Here is a 16,678-nt window from a genome sequence, read left to right on the forward strand (position 1 = left end):
AACAAGAATATGTGCAGTATGTCTGCTAATACTTATTAGTAGTTTCAGTTCCAGTACTTCATTGGAAGATAGAAGATCCAACACCGATGTTGCCAGAAGCCCCATACTGGCCTTCTGAACCAGTAATAAAACAGATTCTTACAGGAACAATGACTTCAATTTTGCACCGAGCTTCTCCAGTTTCAATGCCGGAATTTTCTCAATTTCTGAAGCATATCCGGAAAAGTTATGGCTGGGGATTGCCAGAGAAATTCACTAGAATTGTTTCTCAAATGAAAGACACCTCAATTGAGTAAATGAGTAAAATAATGAGCTCTGAAACCAACTAAAACATAATGGGCAGAATTCTGGGAGAAACATGTGATCTTTTCCTTTTGGCATGGGAAGTAGCAATCAGAAAATGCACCCAGGAACTGTCTCCACTAGAATTTAAAGGGGCATTGTAAAGTGTACAGCATTTTGACATGGCTCACCATCCTTCCCACCAACAATATCTTGGCTCCATTACTAGAAATTTCCCTTTCTGCCCTGTCCAAGTCTAGGAATTTGGGATTTAAACCCTACATGGGCCCTAAATACTGGAATCTAGCCAGACTAAAGAATGGTTTTTAAGGGAATTAAATCCAATTACTGAACCCTTATACAATCCAAACAACGTCATCTCTTCCTGTTTCTCTGCATGTAAAGTTGCCTCTGAGTTCAGATCATAAACATTTTCAAATTCTAAAGGAACACATTTGAAACCTTTCACACAAAATAGTTGGTTTTCAAATTGAGGCAAAATATAAGACATACAAGGTAGGATCGTGCAAAATGTCCTGTGTTTCAAGTATTACATCTAAAATGATCAATGCCATAATTCACCCTTAAGGTTAATGTTCTTGATTTAGCTTGGTGAGCCAGTTACAGTTTATTGTAGCAATTATTTTGAGTTCTGTTGCCAAGCAGAGGTGAAAAAGATAGCCTGCTTTTAATGACTTTCTTTGTAAAGTTTACCCATAGATAGCTGGGATCAGTGATTATCCATTTTCATGTAGCACTTAATTCGATACTGGTCCTGAGTGTGAGTATAGTAAAGCTCCTTATAATGGCATTCCACTGACACAGGATCAGGTATGGCACATTGCTTGGGGAAAAAGGTGGATGCAATGCATGAGGAGTAGCAGCAAATTAGGCAGGAACCTACTTCTATCACACTTTTCTGATTCAAAAAAAAGCTTTGGATTGAGAGGTCACATTTACTTCTTATGCCTGTCACTTCTCTATCCTGCCAACAACTTGATGTGGGGTGGGGATGGTGGGACTGGCAAGAATATGGTTGGTCTTTGAAAAACAAATGACTGCATGACAGCAGCAACAGTAACTGAAGCCGATAGAATAATAAAGCTGTGGTTATATTTTCAATCAGCCTTCAATTCAAAATAGATTGATGGCTATTTACAACAAGGCAGACAGCTAAGAGAGAATGTTTCCATTAATTTGTGGCATCCTACTGACTTCAGCCATAGCAGCATGTGCAGGATTTCTCCCTAAGGGTAAACACCCAAAGAAAAGTTGTGTTAATTTTCATGTAAAATGACACTGAATCCTATTGTGTAGATGGTAGGATCTTTGACTGTGCTGTGCTAGCACAGGTAACTTCTGATTGTTTAGTTGATCTTTGGGAGAACTATAGAAAGCCAATAAGGAATTATCATCTATAACAGCTCTGGCACTGCAATATTACCTTTTGAATTTTTCCCTAATGTTATTTCTGTAGCAGGTAAATTACTTTTATTAAAGAGGCAAAGCAATTTTGATACTAATATCCAGCTCACAATCCAGTGTTAACTGTGTAAATCTTCTTTTGTCTTGAATGAAAATCTTTTTGAGTCAAATCGACCTGAGGGGTGAAAATTAGTTTTCCACATCCTATGCTGAACATGCAACTTTGAAATTGCGGCACGCTACTTTTTGCTTCTGAAATTTGGTTCAATTGATGGATAAATTTCAGAAATGGCATACAATGGGATAATGCATTTACTTTGTGCAACTGATGATGAATTTCTGCCCCAGAGTCTTGTCCAAGTCCCAAACCAATTTCCATCTCAAACGCAGTGTCTTACATGTGCCAAGGCCAATAAAGGAGTAGAGAGGTAAATGCCAATTCCATGTTGACTGTTTAATTTGGATCTTTTTCCACAGGTGCAATGGATGTAGAAGAAAGAACTCGCCAAATGAAAATGAAAATGAACAAGTACAAACAGGTAGCAGCATCAGATTCCAGGCTGGAACAGGAATATCATTCTAAGGCAAGTGCAAAATCCCCTCCTTTCGCAAAAGACACTCAAAGCAAAAGTTAACTAATTTTTGCATAAGCTACAATTTGGCTTTGGAAAGCACAATTTGTTCATCATAATAATAACAAGAAATGCTGAAAATACTCAACAAATCAGACAGCATCTATATAAAAAGAATGAGCATTTCAGTTTTCCAGTGTTTTGAAGAAGTACAGAAACAGATCATGGAGATGATAAGGAAAGATCAAAATAGAAGTCAGGAGGGATTAAATGAGAGAAGGCTTAGATGTGCAGGGTAAAAAAGAAAGGTAACAGAGCAAGAAAGAAAACATGGAGACTTGGTTCCTGCAGGAAAAATCAGAATGTGAAATTGTTGAACACAATGTTGAGTTCATAAAGATGTAAAGTGAGTCATCAAATGCTGAGGTGTAATTCCTTAAACTTTTGTTAGACAAGAATCCCAGAAAGTGGGAATGGAGACTTAAGATGGTAAACCATAAGAAGCTTAGGATCATGGAAAGATGGCATGGGAAGACTGTTGAAGGTGGTTGAAAGTGGGCCAGGGGTTGCAAGGAAAGAGTTTCTTTGGAATGTTTTAAGGGGAGAGAGGGGAAGATGTTTCTGCTCATGCTATGGCACTACTGGAAGGTGGAATTGCTGAAGAATAACCTTGAACGAAGGCAGATGGAGTGAATGATGGAAGTATATGTATATGTAGTAGAAATGATTGGGAGCAGGACCCATGGTCTGTTTTATTATTACTTTTCCTCCAGGGCCTCTGACTCTAACATCCAGTGCTATCCTAGTTTCAGTCAGCAAAATGAACCTAGAATTTCATATTCATGTGGCTGAGTAACTTTTTATATTCCTTTTATGGATGCACATTAAATCATAGAAGCCAAAATTACAGGAAAAGACCACTTGGCCAGTTGTGCTTTTGCTCTTTAAAAGAGCAGTCTTGCTCTGTTACATATTCATGTTCTTGCCTATAACTCTGCATGTTTCTCATCATCAAATACTTGTCCATTTCCACTTGTACAGTTATTTATGGAGTCAGATTCTACCATCTTTTTAAGTAAAGCATTCCAGATCTACTAAGCAAAAATCTTCTCCTTGAGTATGTGATCTCTGGTTATTGACTGACTCATCAGAGAAATTTGTTTCCGCTATCAACTGATCATCTGAAAATCTCCTTTCGATCACTCCTAAGCTTTCTGTGTTCCAAGATGAACAGTCCTAACTTTTCAAACAAAAACAGAAAATGCTGGAAAGACTGAACGGGTCAGGCAGCATCTGTAGAGGGAAATGGATATTTGATGTTTCAGGTCAAGACCCTTCATCTGGACTGAAAGAGTAGAGGGGAGATAGTCAGTGTACGGAGTGAGGGGGAAGGGGTGAAGCAAGAGCTGGCAAGCAGTAAGTAGATCCAGTAAGGAGGAGTGAATGGCAAATGGAGTCAAGTGGGGGAGGAAAGGGTGCAAATTAGAGTGGAGTTGCCAGATGATGCTAACAATTAAAATAGTATTTATAGTGTGGAGAATGGGACAAGGATGTGGGCCCTCAGTAAAAAATATTAGGAAACCACTGGTCCTTGTCTGTTTCAAGTTGGCTATCTACATCACCATCTAAATCTGTGAAAGTTCGACAACAGCTCAAATCTTTATAATGCTCTTCCTCATCTGGACTGCACTAAGACCTCGTTATACATTGACTGTGGATCCATGTACTAGCGTTATATTACTGGTAGTGTTGGGAAATATAGTGCATTCCTACAAAGCCCACTCTTCTGGTATCTAGTGAATCCTGTTTGTCATGAGTTGGATTGCATTTGATGACTTATGCTGGCAAGAAATGAATTATCAATAATTGGTATCTGGCCATAGCCAGGGTCAGGGTTGGGAACACTGGTGGTCAGGAATCTGGATAGGTTCACAGCTAGAACTGGAGTCTGGAGTGTTGGCCAGGTGTGTGGCTGAATTGGGGTCAGGGTCAGAAACATTTCAAGTCAGGAACATGTATGGGTTTGCTGTTGAAGCAGGGATAAAATATACACGCTGAAACTCGCATTTCAGTTGTTATATCCATGGAGGGGGTGACCTCTAAATGTTAGCCTGATGTCATCACCATTGACCTTAGCTATATCCACGTATTTTTGATATCCTTGAGAAGTCTGTGGCCCTGTCCCTCAGGAATAATGAGAACATCGTGTGTTTTTTAAAGAATTGAACAGTGTAATGGAGGTAAAACTGACTCTTGAAAAACATCACTGAAAGCCACCCCACATTTTAAAAACATCTATTCACTAATGATGTTTTAGTGAATGGACATTTCACAATTTCTTTTGTCATCATGGCACTTACTACCATTTTCCCATAAATGCCATATTTTCCAAAAGTCCTATGTATCACTTTATTTTACAAAGATTCACATTTAATACTTAAGGCAGAATGTCATATTTGCTCTGTTATAGGCCATTTTCTTTTCTAGTTAATTTCTTATAGTTTATATATCCATTTTTTAAAGAGTTCAGTTTAATTATGTGTGCTAACCTTTTCTCCAACCTTGCTGACTCATTTAACTCTTTTATTCTCTTCTGAATGTACCACAATTTTTCTTGTTGTTTATTGAACCCTCATCTGGATATTTGTCTTGAGCCTCCTTTTTTTATTTTAATTTTGCTTTTTTACCCCTTCGTTATCTGGGATGCTTCACCTTTGGATGCTTTGCCTTTGCCTTACAAAGGAATATGCTTATACATTATTTTCCCAGACTGACCTCCACTGCTCCATTTTACTTGACCTTGCATAACTCTTTTCCCAGTTTGCCTGTGATGGGTCTCTATTTAAATCATTCACACTAGCTCTTGACATTTTATATAATTAATTTAAACTAGATTACATTGTATTCACTGTTAGCTAGATGGCCTCTGACTGTGACACACTCTAATGGTCCCATTTCATATAACTAATGTTCAAAGTAATTTTCCTGTACAGGTAATCTCTGTAATTTTCAGAATGTTCTTTCCTTCCCTGTTCTTAGTCTTGTTTAATTCATGACTGTTAACACAAGTACCTTGTAATTCTATGTATCAATGTTGCTGGCACCCTTCCTTAATTACATTATAGACATAGACATAATTAAGTGCCTTTGTCATCATTTTTATTATAAATGTGAACCCAAAGTTTTTTGAAAGTAAATAGGTATTAAAAATAGCAATGTTGCCACTTAGAGAGCAAAATGGAGACCAATATGGAAACGCTGAGAATGGCTGAAGTTCGAAATGAATTCCTTGCATTTGTGTTTACCATGGAAGGTATTTTAATTTTAACATTTATTTATGAGATCTGGGCATTGCTGGCAAGTCCAGCATTTATTGCCCATTCATAATGTTGTTTGCAAAGGTGTGTTTAGCTACCTTTGTGAGCTGCTGCAGTCCTTCTGGTAAATGTATTTCCCAAATTCTTTTGGGTGGGGATGTTCCAGGCTTTAGACCCAGCAGCAATGAACGACTTAGATAGAGTAGATGGAGAGAAACTGTTTCGATTGGTATAAAAGTCAAAAATCAGAGGACACCATTTAAAAGTGTTCTTTTTTAAAACAACAAGTGTTCAGCATATGGAATGCATTACCTGAGGTGTACTAGAGCTAGATTCATTCATGATTTTCTCAAAGGACGTTCAGGTGTCTGGTGAGACCATCCTACAGATTTTGGCACAGAAGGGGTTGATAGTGCTTGGCAGGGCAGGTGGATGGATAGTTTGGGAGGTGGTTTGTTCCTTCTACTGCTTACTCTGGACCTGAGATTTTTTGCTATTTCTCCAGTGCTTTCAGGTGTCTACTGAGGTAATCCAAGACTTAGAAGCATACTGGAGGGCAGAGATCACTATTACTCAGTGGACCATGAGTTTTGTGCAGGGTTTGAGGTCTTGACTTTGAACACCCTTTTTCTCAGATGGCCAAAGGTTGTGATTATACATTGAAGCCATTAGTGAATTTTATTGGTGATTCTGAGGTAAGGAAAATGTACCACATTTCCAGGGTTTAGTCTTGGTCCTTAATTGTTCAAGGAGATTGTTGTATGGTTGGGAGAGGTTGGCACAGGATCCTTCTTTTGCTGATGTTGAGTATAAAGCCCATCATCTCAGATGGTTCAGTGAACATCTGGTAATCGCTTAAAGGTCTATTTCTAAATTCTTGCATATGCACACTGCCATTCAATTAATGGGGTCGAGGTGACCTTGGTTCAGACTGGAGTGGTTCAAATCTTCAGTTAGTCAGCATGGACTTGTGGGGCCTCTTTCTGTGCTGTTGCCAATTTATAATTCTATGATATTCTAAAACTGCAACAGAACTGGAGATGTTCAGAGTTTAAACTTTGCTCATTGTATCCATGCCAGCTCCTTCAGATAATCTTCACAATTACCCCACATACTCCACGGAATCAAGTTGTTAGTTTAAAAAAAATGGAAATTCCTTGAGCAAAATCAATATCTGGGACTCTAAATTTCATTTTTTTCCTGGAATTCACCTAACTAACCTTCAGCGTACACCAAGCTTTTCTCCCACCTGTTCCTTAGAAAGAATCTTTCTAAGGAACAGGTGTGTTTTTGAAAGAGTCTGATGTTTTGATGTGTGTTTTATCCTTAAAAAAACTTTAAACTTTGAGCTTGTTTTGTCAGAATTTGATTTATTTATTAAAAGTTCTAAGCAGTGGTAAATTTCAAACCTATAACTATTGTACTCCCTGAGGAAACAGACAGATCTTGCTTTTACAGTTTCTGTTTTGGGTGCCCTCAACTGCATGGTTGGCAAATAGTTCGGGTAGAAGGAACACTGTGTCACTATTATGTGAATTTGCCCATATACCAATCATCACAGCCTAAACAAAATGAAACAGAAAATGTTTCAAATACTCGACAGGTCAAGCTACATCTGTCGAGAAAGAAATAGAGTTAACCTTTCAGGTCAATAATCCTTCATCAGAACTGAAGATTTTTATTTCAGATTTTTAGCGTTGCTTTTCAACAGTCTGAAAGAAATGCTTTATATATTTCTATTATTTATATCAATGTTTTTCTTCCTACCTTTGTCTCTTTCTTTCTATGTCGTACTCTCCTTTTCTTTCATTTTTCTTTCTTTTTCTCTTGAGTTTTTATTCTTTGTTTATTTTCCATTATTTCTTTCTATCTTCTCAGATGCATCTGATATTTGTGAAATACATTTGGTAGCATTGGTTAACTCCAGCATGAATGAGATGTATCTGTCTATTTTTGATTTTGATTAAGAGTTTCATTATTTTCAGCATTTTATTTTTGCTAATTTATTTATGCTAATGTTTTTTATATTTTATATGTTATTTTAGTTTCAAGCTTAACATATTTAGAATTAGAAATTGCTGAGTTATGACAAAAGGATAACAAATAGCATGGAATTTAATTTTTGTGGAGATATCCATTGCCCTGGCCATTGCAATTGAATACATTCACAGTCTTTGTTCTAACTACTTTGATTTCCCACATGGCTACTTCCCTTGTTATTGTAGCCCTGCTTCACTCATGTTCAACGGACTGAATCAAGTCCCTCAATGAACGGTATCATATTTCCAATCCTATCTTGTTTCCATGCATAATTAAGGTAAAAAAAACAGAGCAATCTGCCATGACTGTAAATAGGATAACCACAGAGACCAACAAACACTCAGGAAATCTTTTTCAGATGGATTTATTATGCCTTTTTCAGTTGCAGAAGTGAAGGTGCACAAATGCAAAAGAACGATTCTGTTTCCTTTGAAATATTATTTAGATTAATTGGAGGCTTTTAAATGTTGTTGAACAACCATGTGATGTAACACACCAGCTTTATATATCAATTCAAGTCTCAGATCCAGCTTAGAGTGGGACCTGAAAGCAGGGTGGGGTTGACCATACTTTCCTGATGAATTCAATTGCAATGGTGGTATTTTGGTACACTCAGTGTAGAAGTTCAGGGTGATCGGAGCACAGTTTTCTAAGTAACTATTTGGAGTTTCTTCTAAGATGAGCAGTTCTTGAGAGGAAGAACGCAAATTATCCTAAAGATGTACTTTAAACTTGCTATATGTGTTGCAAACGCAGTGATGCACTTAAGGCAGAAAATTATGTTGCACCACAATCTGTAACGTTAAGCCCAGCACTTTCCTCACTCTACCGTCCTTGGGACCAACCTGATCCTAACCTGATAAAAGTAGAATGCATGAATGCATGCTTGGTAAATCAAAGCAACATATTTCGACAGGGCTAATTGAACCCATGAGCACTATTTCAGACCAAACTCTGTAATCCTGCTACATCCAGTTACAGAAATAAGTAAAAGGAGGAAAAGACTCCATGACAAACCTTGTCGATGATAGAGTTCAATGTTCAATTACAGATAACAAAGCTGAGGCATTTGCAGCAACGTGTGTGACCCATCTCAGCATTTCCTGAGCTCCCCACCATCACAGAAGCCAGTTTTTAACTAAATCGATTCATTCCGTGTTACATCAAGTGTAAGCTGAAAGCAGCAAAGGCTAATGTGAAACTTGGCTGGTAACAGATAGGGCATTAATGAGCCCAAAGATCTGCGTATTTTTTTTTGAGTAAAAGTAGTTTATTTCTGCAAGAGAGGTCAGAATTTTAGATGCTTGGTAAGGCATGCCAAGACTGCAACCTTTTGAAATAATTACTAAATTTCATTAGCATTTCTGTTGATCGAATGCACCAACTCAAAGGTGATATCTCCAAAAATGAGAGGAGAACCAGAGAAAGATTGTTATCCCAAAAATTCTACCATTAATTCCAAATTCTTACTAGTTTAGGTCAAGTAGGAAAGAGGAAATGTTACTTTCAGGAATTTCTAAGGCAGAAGGTAATTGAGCTTGACAGACAATAGTTGCTATCTTAAATCAGAACTTCAACTTCAGTTGGAGAAACAAAACTGTGCAACCTGGGAGAATGCTGCTAGTTGCCTTTCATCAATTTCAGGCAGCAAAACATTTTGTTTCCTCTTCATGTGTTGATGTGTTCTTGTCACAGGGTTGACTACACACTTTTGTATATTATTGGTATTGGTTTATTATTGTCACTTGTACCAAGGTACAGGGAAAAGCTTGTCTTACAAACCGATCGTACAGGTCAATTCATTACACAGTGCAGTTACATTGACTTAGTACAAAGTGCATTGATGTAGTACAGGTAAAAACAGTAACAGTACAGAGTAAAGTGTCACAGCTACAGAGAAAGTGCAGTGCAATAAGGTGCAAGGTCACAACAAGGTAGATCGTAAAGTCATAGCCCATCTCATTGTATAAAGGAATCGTTCAATAGTCTTATCACAGTGGGGTAGAAGCTGTCCTTAAGTCTCGTGGTACGTGTCCTCAGGCACCTGTATCTTCTACCCGATGGAAGAGGAGAAAAAAGAGAATGTCCCAGGTGGGTGGAGTCTTTGATAATGCTGGCTGCTTCACCAAGACAACGAGAGGTAAAGACAGAGTCCAAGGAGGGGAGGATGGTGTCCGTGATGCGCTGGGCTGTGTCCACAACTCTCTGCAGTTTCTTGCGGTCCTGGGCAGAGCAGTTGCCGTACCAAGCCGTGATACATCCAGATAGGATGCTTTCTATGGTGCATCTGTAAAAGTTGGTGAGAGTCAAAGGGGACAAACCAAATTTCTTTAGCCTCCTGAAGAAGTAGAGGCGCTGGTGAGCTTTCTTGGCTGTGGCATCTACGTGATTTGACCAGGACAAGCTGTTGTTGATGTTCACTCCCAGGAACTTGAAGCTCTCAACCCTATCGACCTCAGCACCATTGATGTAGACAGGTGCATGTACACCGCCCCCTTTCCTGAAGTCAATGACCATCTCTTTTGTTTTGTCGACATTGAGGGAAAGGTTGTTGTCATGACACCATTCCACTAAGCTCTCTATCTCCTTCCTGTACTCTGACTCATCGCTGTTTGAGATACGGCCTACAACGGTAGTATCATCTGCAGATTTGTAGATGGAGTTAGAGCAGAATCTGGCCACACAGTCATGAGTGTATAGGGAGTAGAGTAGAGGGCTGAGGACGCAGCCTTGTGGGGCACTAGTGTTGAGAATAATTGTGTCGGAGGTATTGCTGCCTATCCTCACTGATTGCAGTCTGTTTGTTAGAAAGTCAAAAATCCAGATACAGAGGGGGGTGTTGAGTCCTAGGTCTCGGATTTTGGTGACAAACTTGCTTGGGATTATTGTATTGGTATAATATAGGTAGAACAGGAGCACAAGGAAGACAAAGTGAAATATACCTAATAAAAAGACCTAGGGAGTATCCTTTCACCATAGTGTGCACAAAATACTGCTGCCTTATGATATTTTTTTGAAAGAGGCGATAGTTCTTCAAGGACTGGTGGTGGCATTATTGCCATATGAGCTGTTATCAGGTGTGAATAGGTACTTTACTTATTCCAAATGATGAATGGTAAGGCAGGCCTAATGTTATCAGTTGGAACCTGAGAAATGTTTGTCCAAAGGCATTGCAAACCATTTGTTCTAATTATTTCCAAATAGTATCCTAAGGCCTAAAGATTAGTAGTTAACGTATCATTTTCGCTCAGAGGCTTCATTATCAGAAGGATTGGCTGTAAATGATCTTGGTGCCATCAGTCACTCTAGACTTTGCTGCCATCCTTACCATCTGCAGCTCAACATTCCAGGGTACAGCTGCTTCAGTTGTGATAGAGAGGCATGTTAAAGAGATGAAGGAGTTGAACTGCTGAGTAGGGGGAATGCCACAGCTACACTTGGAGAGGACATCTTGGAGGGCTCATCCGTTGAGGCCATATGGAACATGAAAGGTGCAATCACTATGATGGGGTTATACTGTAGGCCTCCCAATAACCAGCAAGAACTAAAGGAGCAGATGTCTAGGCAGATCATGGAAAGACTGGAGAATGGCCAATGTTTTCCCTTTATTTAAGAAAGGTAATGGGAACAAATAAGCCAGTGAACCTTGTATCAGTAGTAGGGAAATTACTGGATAAGATTCTTAGGGATGATATTTATTTGCATTTGGAAAAGCATGGAATTATTAGGGAAAATCAGCATGGCTTTATATAGGGGAGGTCCTGTCTCACAACTTTGATTGGGTTTTTGAGGAAGTGACTTGGATGGTTGATGAGACTAGGGCTGTGAATGTTGCCCATATGGACTCTGGTAACACATTTGACAACACAATGGTACTCTGGTAACACAATGATCCCTAATGGTAGGATCATTCAAAAGATTAAGGCACATGGGATCATAGAGACTTGGTAGATTCAAAATTCAAAATTGGTTCAAAATTGGCTTAGTCATAGAGGACAGAGGGAAGTGGTAGAGAAGTGTTATTCTGACTGGAGGTCTGTGACCAGTGGTGTTCTGTAGGGACCAATGTTGGGACCTCTGTTGTTTGTGATGTAAATAAATGATTTAGACGAAAATGTAGGTGGGCTGATTAGTAAGCTTACACACAAATTGCTAGAGTTGTGGATAGTGAGGAAGTTTGTCAAAGGATCCAGCAGGCTATAGATCAGTTGTAAATGTGAGCAGAAAAATGGCAGTTGGAGCTTAATCCAGATAAGTTTAGGGTGTTAAATTTTGGAAGGTCAAGTGTAAGAGGAGAGTATACAGTAAATGGCAGGACCCTAAGGAGCATTGATGTACAGAGGGATCTTAGGGTGCAAGTGGATTGGAGTGTATTAGCTATCAGGAAGGGATGGACAAACTTGGATTGTTTTCTCTGGAGCCTTGGAGGCTGAGGGACAATCTGATAGAAGTTTATAAAATTATGAAAGACCTTACTGGGGTAGATAGAGTCTTTTTTCCCAGGCTGGAAATGTCAAATATTTAGAGGGCATAGCTTTAAGGTGATTTGGGGAAAGGTCAAAGTGAGGCAGGTTTTTTACACAGAGAGTGGTAGGTGCCTGCAATATGCCACCATGAGAGGTGGTGGAAGATATGGAAATGACGTTTAAAAGGCATTTAGACAGAAACATGAACAGGCAGTGAATAGAGGGATATGGGGCATATGCAGGCATATGGGATTAGTTTAGATTGACGTCATGGTCAGCATAGGCATGGTGAACTGATGGGCCTGTTCCTGCACTGTACTATTCTAAATTCTGTGTTCTATTTTTAAATGGTCATCACTGAATCAATGAAATTGCATTGCACTTGCATTATTATCCAAGCAGGAACCAAAAATCTTGCTAATAAGGGGCTAACTAATGCAGACTCCCTGTTAGATCCTACTTTTACATCTGACTCTTCTGATAACATGGCGATAATGATTTAAAGTGTGCCAAAAAAACATAAACACTAACAGAACCATCGGCTTAACTTTTCTTTAATATTTTCCTGGATAACAAATGAGTTCTAGGGTTCAAGGAGGTGGCATTTGGCTGAGCTTGTAATGGAGTGTATTCCACAGGGCATTATCAATGTGGTCATAGGTCCTTCTCCATCTCAAGTCCAACAGTGGCCTTGGATGGGAAGCAAATACTTAGTGCGTCTATCCCAGAAACAGTTTTATGAGAAAACTAAACTTATAAGTTTGTTAGTAAACATGACTACAAAAAAAAAGGAATTTCTTTATCTGAACAGCTGACATCACACACAAATTTTAACTTGCTCAGTTTGAGAATTGAGCAGATATCCACCGAGAGGCACCATGGTTCTTCTTTGCATGAGCAAACAGGTCATTGAAAATAACATTGGATTTTCACTACACTCTTAATCTGAGCCATGATCAGGAAATTTCTGGTGACTTCCTTGCTTGTTCAAACTCAGTGGCAACAGGGTTGGAGCTGGAAGCACCAGGAAGGAAGGTTAATTTTAATTTCTTTCAAGACCAGGAAAGGCCTGAGAGCTTTTCCAGAATCCATATTAAAATCTTTGGTCTCCCACTGACAGAGGTTTTCTTCTATTCTACTAGCTAGAATGCTCTCTGCCCTCTTCAAACCAGGGAGCTCTTGCCACAAGCTTTCAACAACTGATTGGTACCAAGTGTGCAGAAGTTATTATTTTATTATTCATTCACAGGATCTTGACTTCACTGATAAGGTGGTATTTATAATCCATTCCTAATTGCCCTCAAGAAGGTGACAATGAGCTGCCTTTCTGAACCTCAGCACCCTGTATGGTGAAGGTATTCTTACAATATGGTGAGATAAGACGATTGTATCATGAACCAGTAGTGATGAAGAAATGATGATATAGTTCCAAGTCAGGATGGCGCATATCCTGCAGGGAAACATGCTGAGATTATGTCCACGTATCTACAGCTGTCATTGTAGTGAGTGAATATTTAGGATGGTGAATGAGGTCCCGATTAAGTGAGATGCTTGGAATGGATGGTATCAAGCTGCTTATGTGTTGTTGGAATTTCATCCATCCAGACAAGTGGAGAGTATTCCATCATGTTTCTGAGTTTTGCCATGTAGATGATGGAAAGTTTTGAGGAGTCAGGGTAGGTGAGACAATCAATGCAAAATACTTAGCTTCTGACCAAAGCGGGTCCAATGAAATTTCTAATCAATAGTGAACCTTGGGATGTTGATGTTGAAGGATTCTGTGATGGCAGTCCATTAAATGTCAAGAGTATATGTGTGGATTCTCCCAGGAGATGGTCATTGTCTGGCAGTTGTGTAGTGCAAACATATATTGATACTTACCAGATAAGTTCAAATGTTACCAGTTTTACTGTGTGGGCCCAGACTTCTTCATTATCTGAGGAGTTGTGACTGAAACAAAACTCTGGAAAAATCAGCAAACATTCCAACTTCTTACCATGTGATAAAAAGAAAGTTAAATATAAAGCAGCTGAAGATGGTTGGCCCTAGACATTGTCCTGAGGAGTTCCTGTCACAGGTCGTGGAGCTGTAATGATTAACTTTCACCATTTTCTTTATGCTGACTATAACTCCAGCAAGTGGAAAGTTCTTTTCTTGATTCCCACTGACAGAATTTTACTTGGGTTTCTGCTGTAACACGGGGTTAAATGCTGCCTTGATGCCCCTGACTTCACATTGGCAAAGAGCTACTTTCTAAGTATTTGGTCCAAGCTTTAATGACATCTGGAGTTGCAGCCTGGTGCAACTGTAACTGAGCATCAGCAAATAATTTAATGGTAAGTAAATGTCTGTGGACCCAGTGTTGATACCATATTCTATTACCTTGCTGATGATAGGGAGAGGACTGATGGCCTGGATTTGTCCTGCATTATGTGGTCAGGGTTTGAACAGTCTACTGGGTAGTTGACTGTGTGTTGCTATACAAGACCAACTTGGCTAATCTGGAGCACCATTCTTTGGCATTATTATCTGGGATGTTGTTGGGCCCCATGGCCTTCGGCCACTTTCTGATATCTTGTAGAGTGAATCAAATTAAAGCTATTGGCTTATATGACAGTGGTACTTTAGAATCAATCAGCTACTTAATATTTCTCACTGAAGATGGCTGAAAACACTTAAGCTTGGGAGTTAAAATTTCCTGGACTGCAGGTTGATCAGATTAAGGTCAGATGGATATCACCTTACCGAAGCCTTGGACAGCTCTCAACCTGTCTTCTGTTAAAATCGGACTAAATCTTATTATCAGCATGATATAAAAATGAGAACATCCAGTCCAGGATTCAATTTATATTTGCACCATAGATCTTCTTTAAGTAGTCTCTTCATTGAATATTTAAGTTGCAGTTTTATCTTTGACTACTTTTAATGATTAAAGATATTAATATAATTTCCTTTTAATAGCATCGGTTGGGACGGGACACTCATCGCGGATCAGATAATATCTCCAACAAGTCATCGGACAGCGATGTAAGTGATGTGTCTGCGGTATCAAGGACGAGTAGTGCTTCACGAATGAGCAGTACAAGTTACATGTCTGTGCAATCTGAGCATCCTCGAACAACCAGGAAGATCAGGTGAGACCCAGTGATGGTATTATCTTACGCAGAACATTGTTCAATTCACCAATTTCAGATTTAAACAGTTTGATTAATGAGATAGGACTTTAACTCTTACACTTTAAATGAGTTTTATATTTGGAATGTTGCTTCATTTATACAACAATGCCATTTCAAACATTCATAGACCTCAGCATTATAACATTATTGCTAAGCTTGAGGTAAACAATGTTGCCTCGTGTATATGGCAATGCTATGTCATCAGAACTAACAAAGACACTGCGCAGTAAATAGCATAGTCATATGCACTAGGCAACATTGTTTACACAATAAAACAAATGCGTTAAATAGTATGGCTTTAGAAACAGGTTCTTGCATCAAATGCCTCACTCTTCAAAAGAACGTAAGAAATAGAAGCTGGATTAGGACAGTGTTTAAGATGTTTCTAACATTTAATGAGGTGATTAATCTAGTAATTCAACCCCAATTTCCTGCACTATTCCCTTGCCTCCATCAATATCCTTTGATTACCTTTGTAAAAGTTTATCTATGTTTGTCTTGAATATATCCAGCAGCAGAGAAATTCATAGCCCTTGAGGGTAGAGAATTACATTTTGCACAATCTTTTGAGTGAATAAATGTCTCCACATCTCATTTCTAATTGGCTAACTACTTATTTTAAGACTTTAACCCCCTGATCCTTGACTCCCCAGCCTGGAGTCAACTCCCCAACATCTACCTTGTTAAGACATTAATTATTATGAGCTGTGTTTCTTTAGTTCTTTAGCCTATGCTTGCAGTTCTGAGCAAATCCACCAGCATTTACCTATTTAAACGGCAGTAAATCTGAGATTCCCACAGAGGCAGTATCTAATACAGAATTCCTGGACTGGCAAATTCAGAGCACTGAATCTACCGGTGTACTCAATTCTGGATTCCCAATGTCTCATCATTTTAAAAGTAAACTGATCTTGCATTTTTCTATTAACCAGTTTGTAAATCAAACCAGCATTACTAACATCCTTCATTGGAAAAACATAAAATAAATAGTAAAACAACATGTTATTTCAGTAACTCCTTGCATGAAGAATTGTCATAGACATGTTGAAGACTTAATGCATTCCAGATTTCTTTTGGAGGAAGTTAAAAAGCTTATTTGTTTGCAACCAGCCTAAACAAAGATTTTTCTTATTCCTTACCCATGTTCCACCGCCACCACCATCACCAGCACCACCACCATCCCAATACTACTATAATCCCCACTCCAAAGACGTTAGTTTATGCAAGAGACACATCTTTATCATGCTATTATTCAGAAGGCCAAAAGGGCAAAGGCAATTTCATTTTGTTCAGATTCATGTTTCCCCTTACTGATGAACCTAAATTATAACTGTGAAATTAGGAGGAGAGAATGATAATGGGAAGATCTACTCAATTTTTCTTCTGAAGGAGCATATTGT

General features: G+C 38.8%; 1 protein-coding gene across 14 annotated transcripts in view; it reads left to right on the forward strand.

Moving 5' to 3' along the window:
- rims2a (regulating synaptic membrane exocytosis 2a) overlaps positions 1-16,678 on the forward strand; it is an 830,253-nt gene that overhangs the window by 652,481 nt on the left and 161,094 nt on the right. For all 14 annotated transcript variants that reach the window (XM_052023914.1, XM_052023913.1, XM_052023904.1 and 11 more), the window contains 2 exons: positions 2,185-2,291; positions 15,064-15,236. In XM_052023914.1, the coding sequence (XP_051879874.1) occupies positions 2,185-2,291; positions 15,064-15,236 (280 nt within the window). The remainder of the gene's footprint in view (positions 1-2,184; positions 2,292-15,063; positions 15,237-16,678) is intronic.

This window comes from Pristis pectinata, chromosome 9, assembly GCF_009764475.1.
Source record: "Pristis pectinata isolate sPriPec2 chromosome 9, sPriPec2.1.pri, whole genome shotgun sequence".
Taxonomy (NCBI): domain Eukaryota; kingdom Metazoa; phylum Chordata; class Chondrichthyes; order Rhinopristiformes; family Pristidae; genus Pristis; species Pristis pectinata.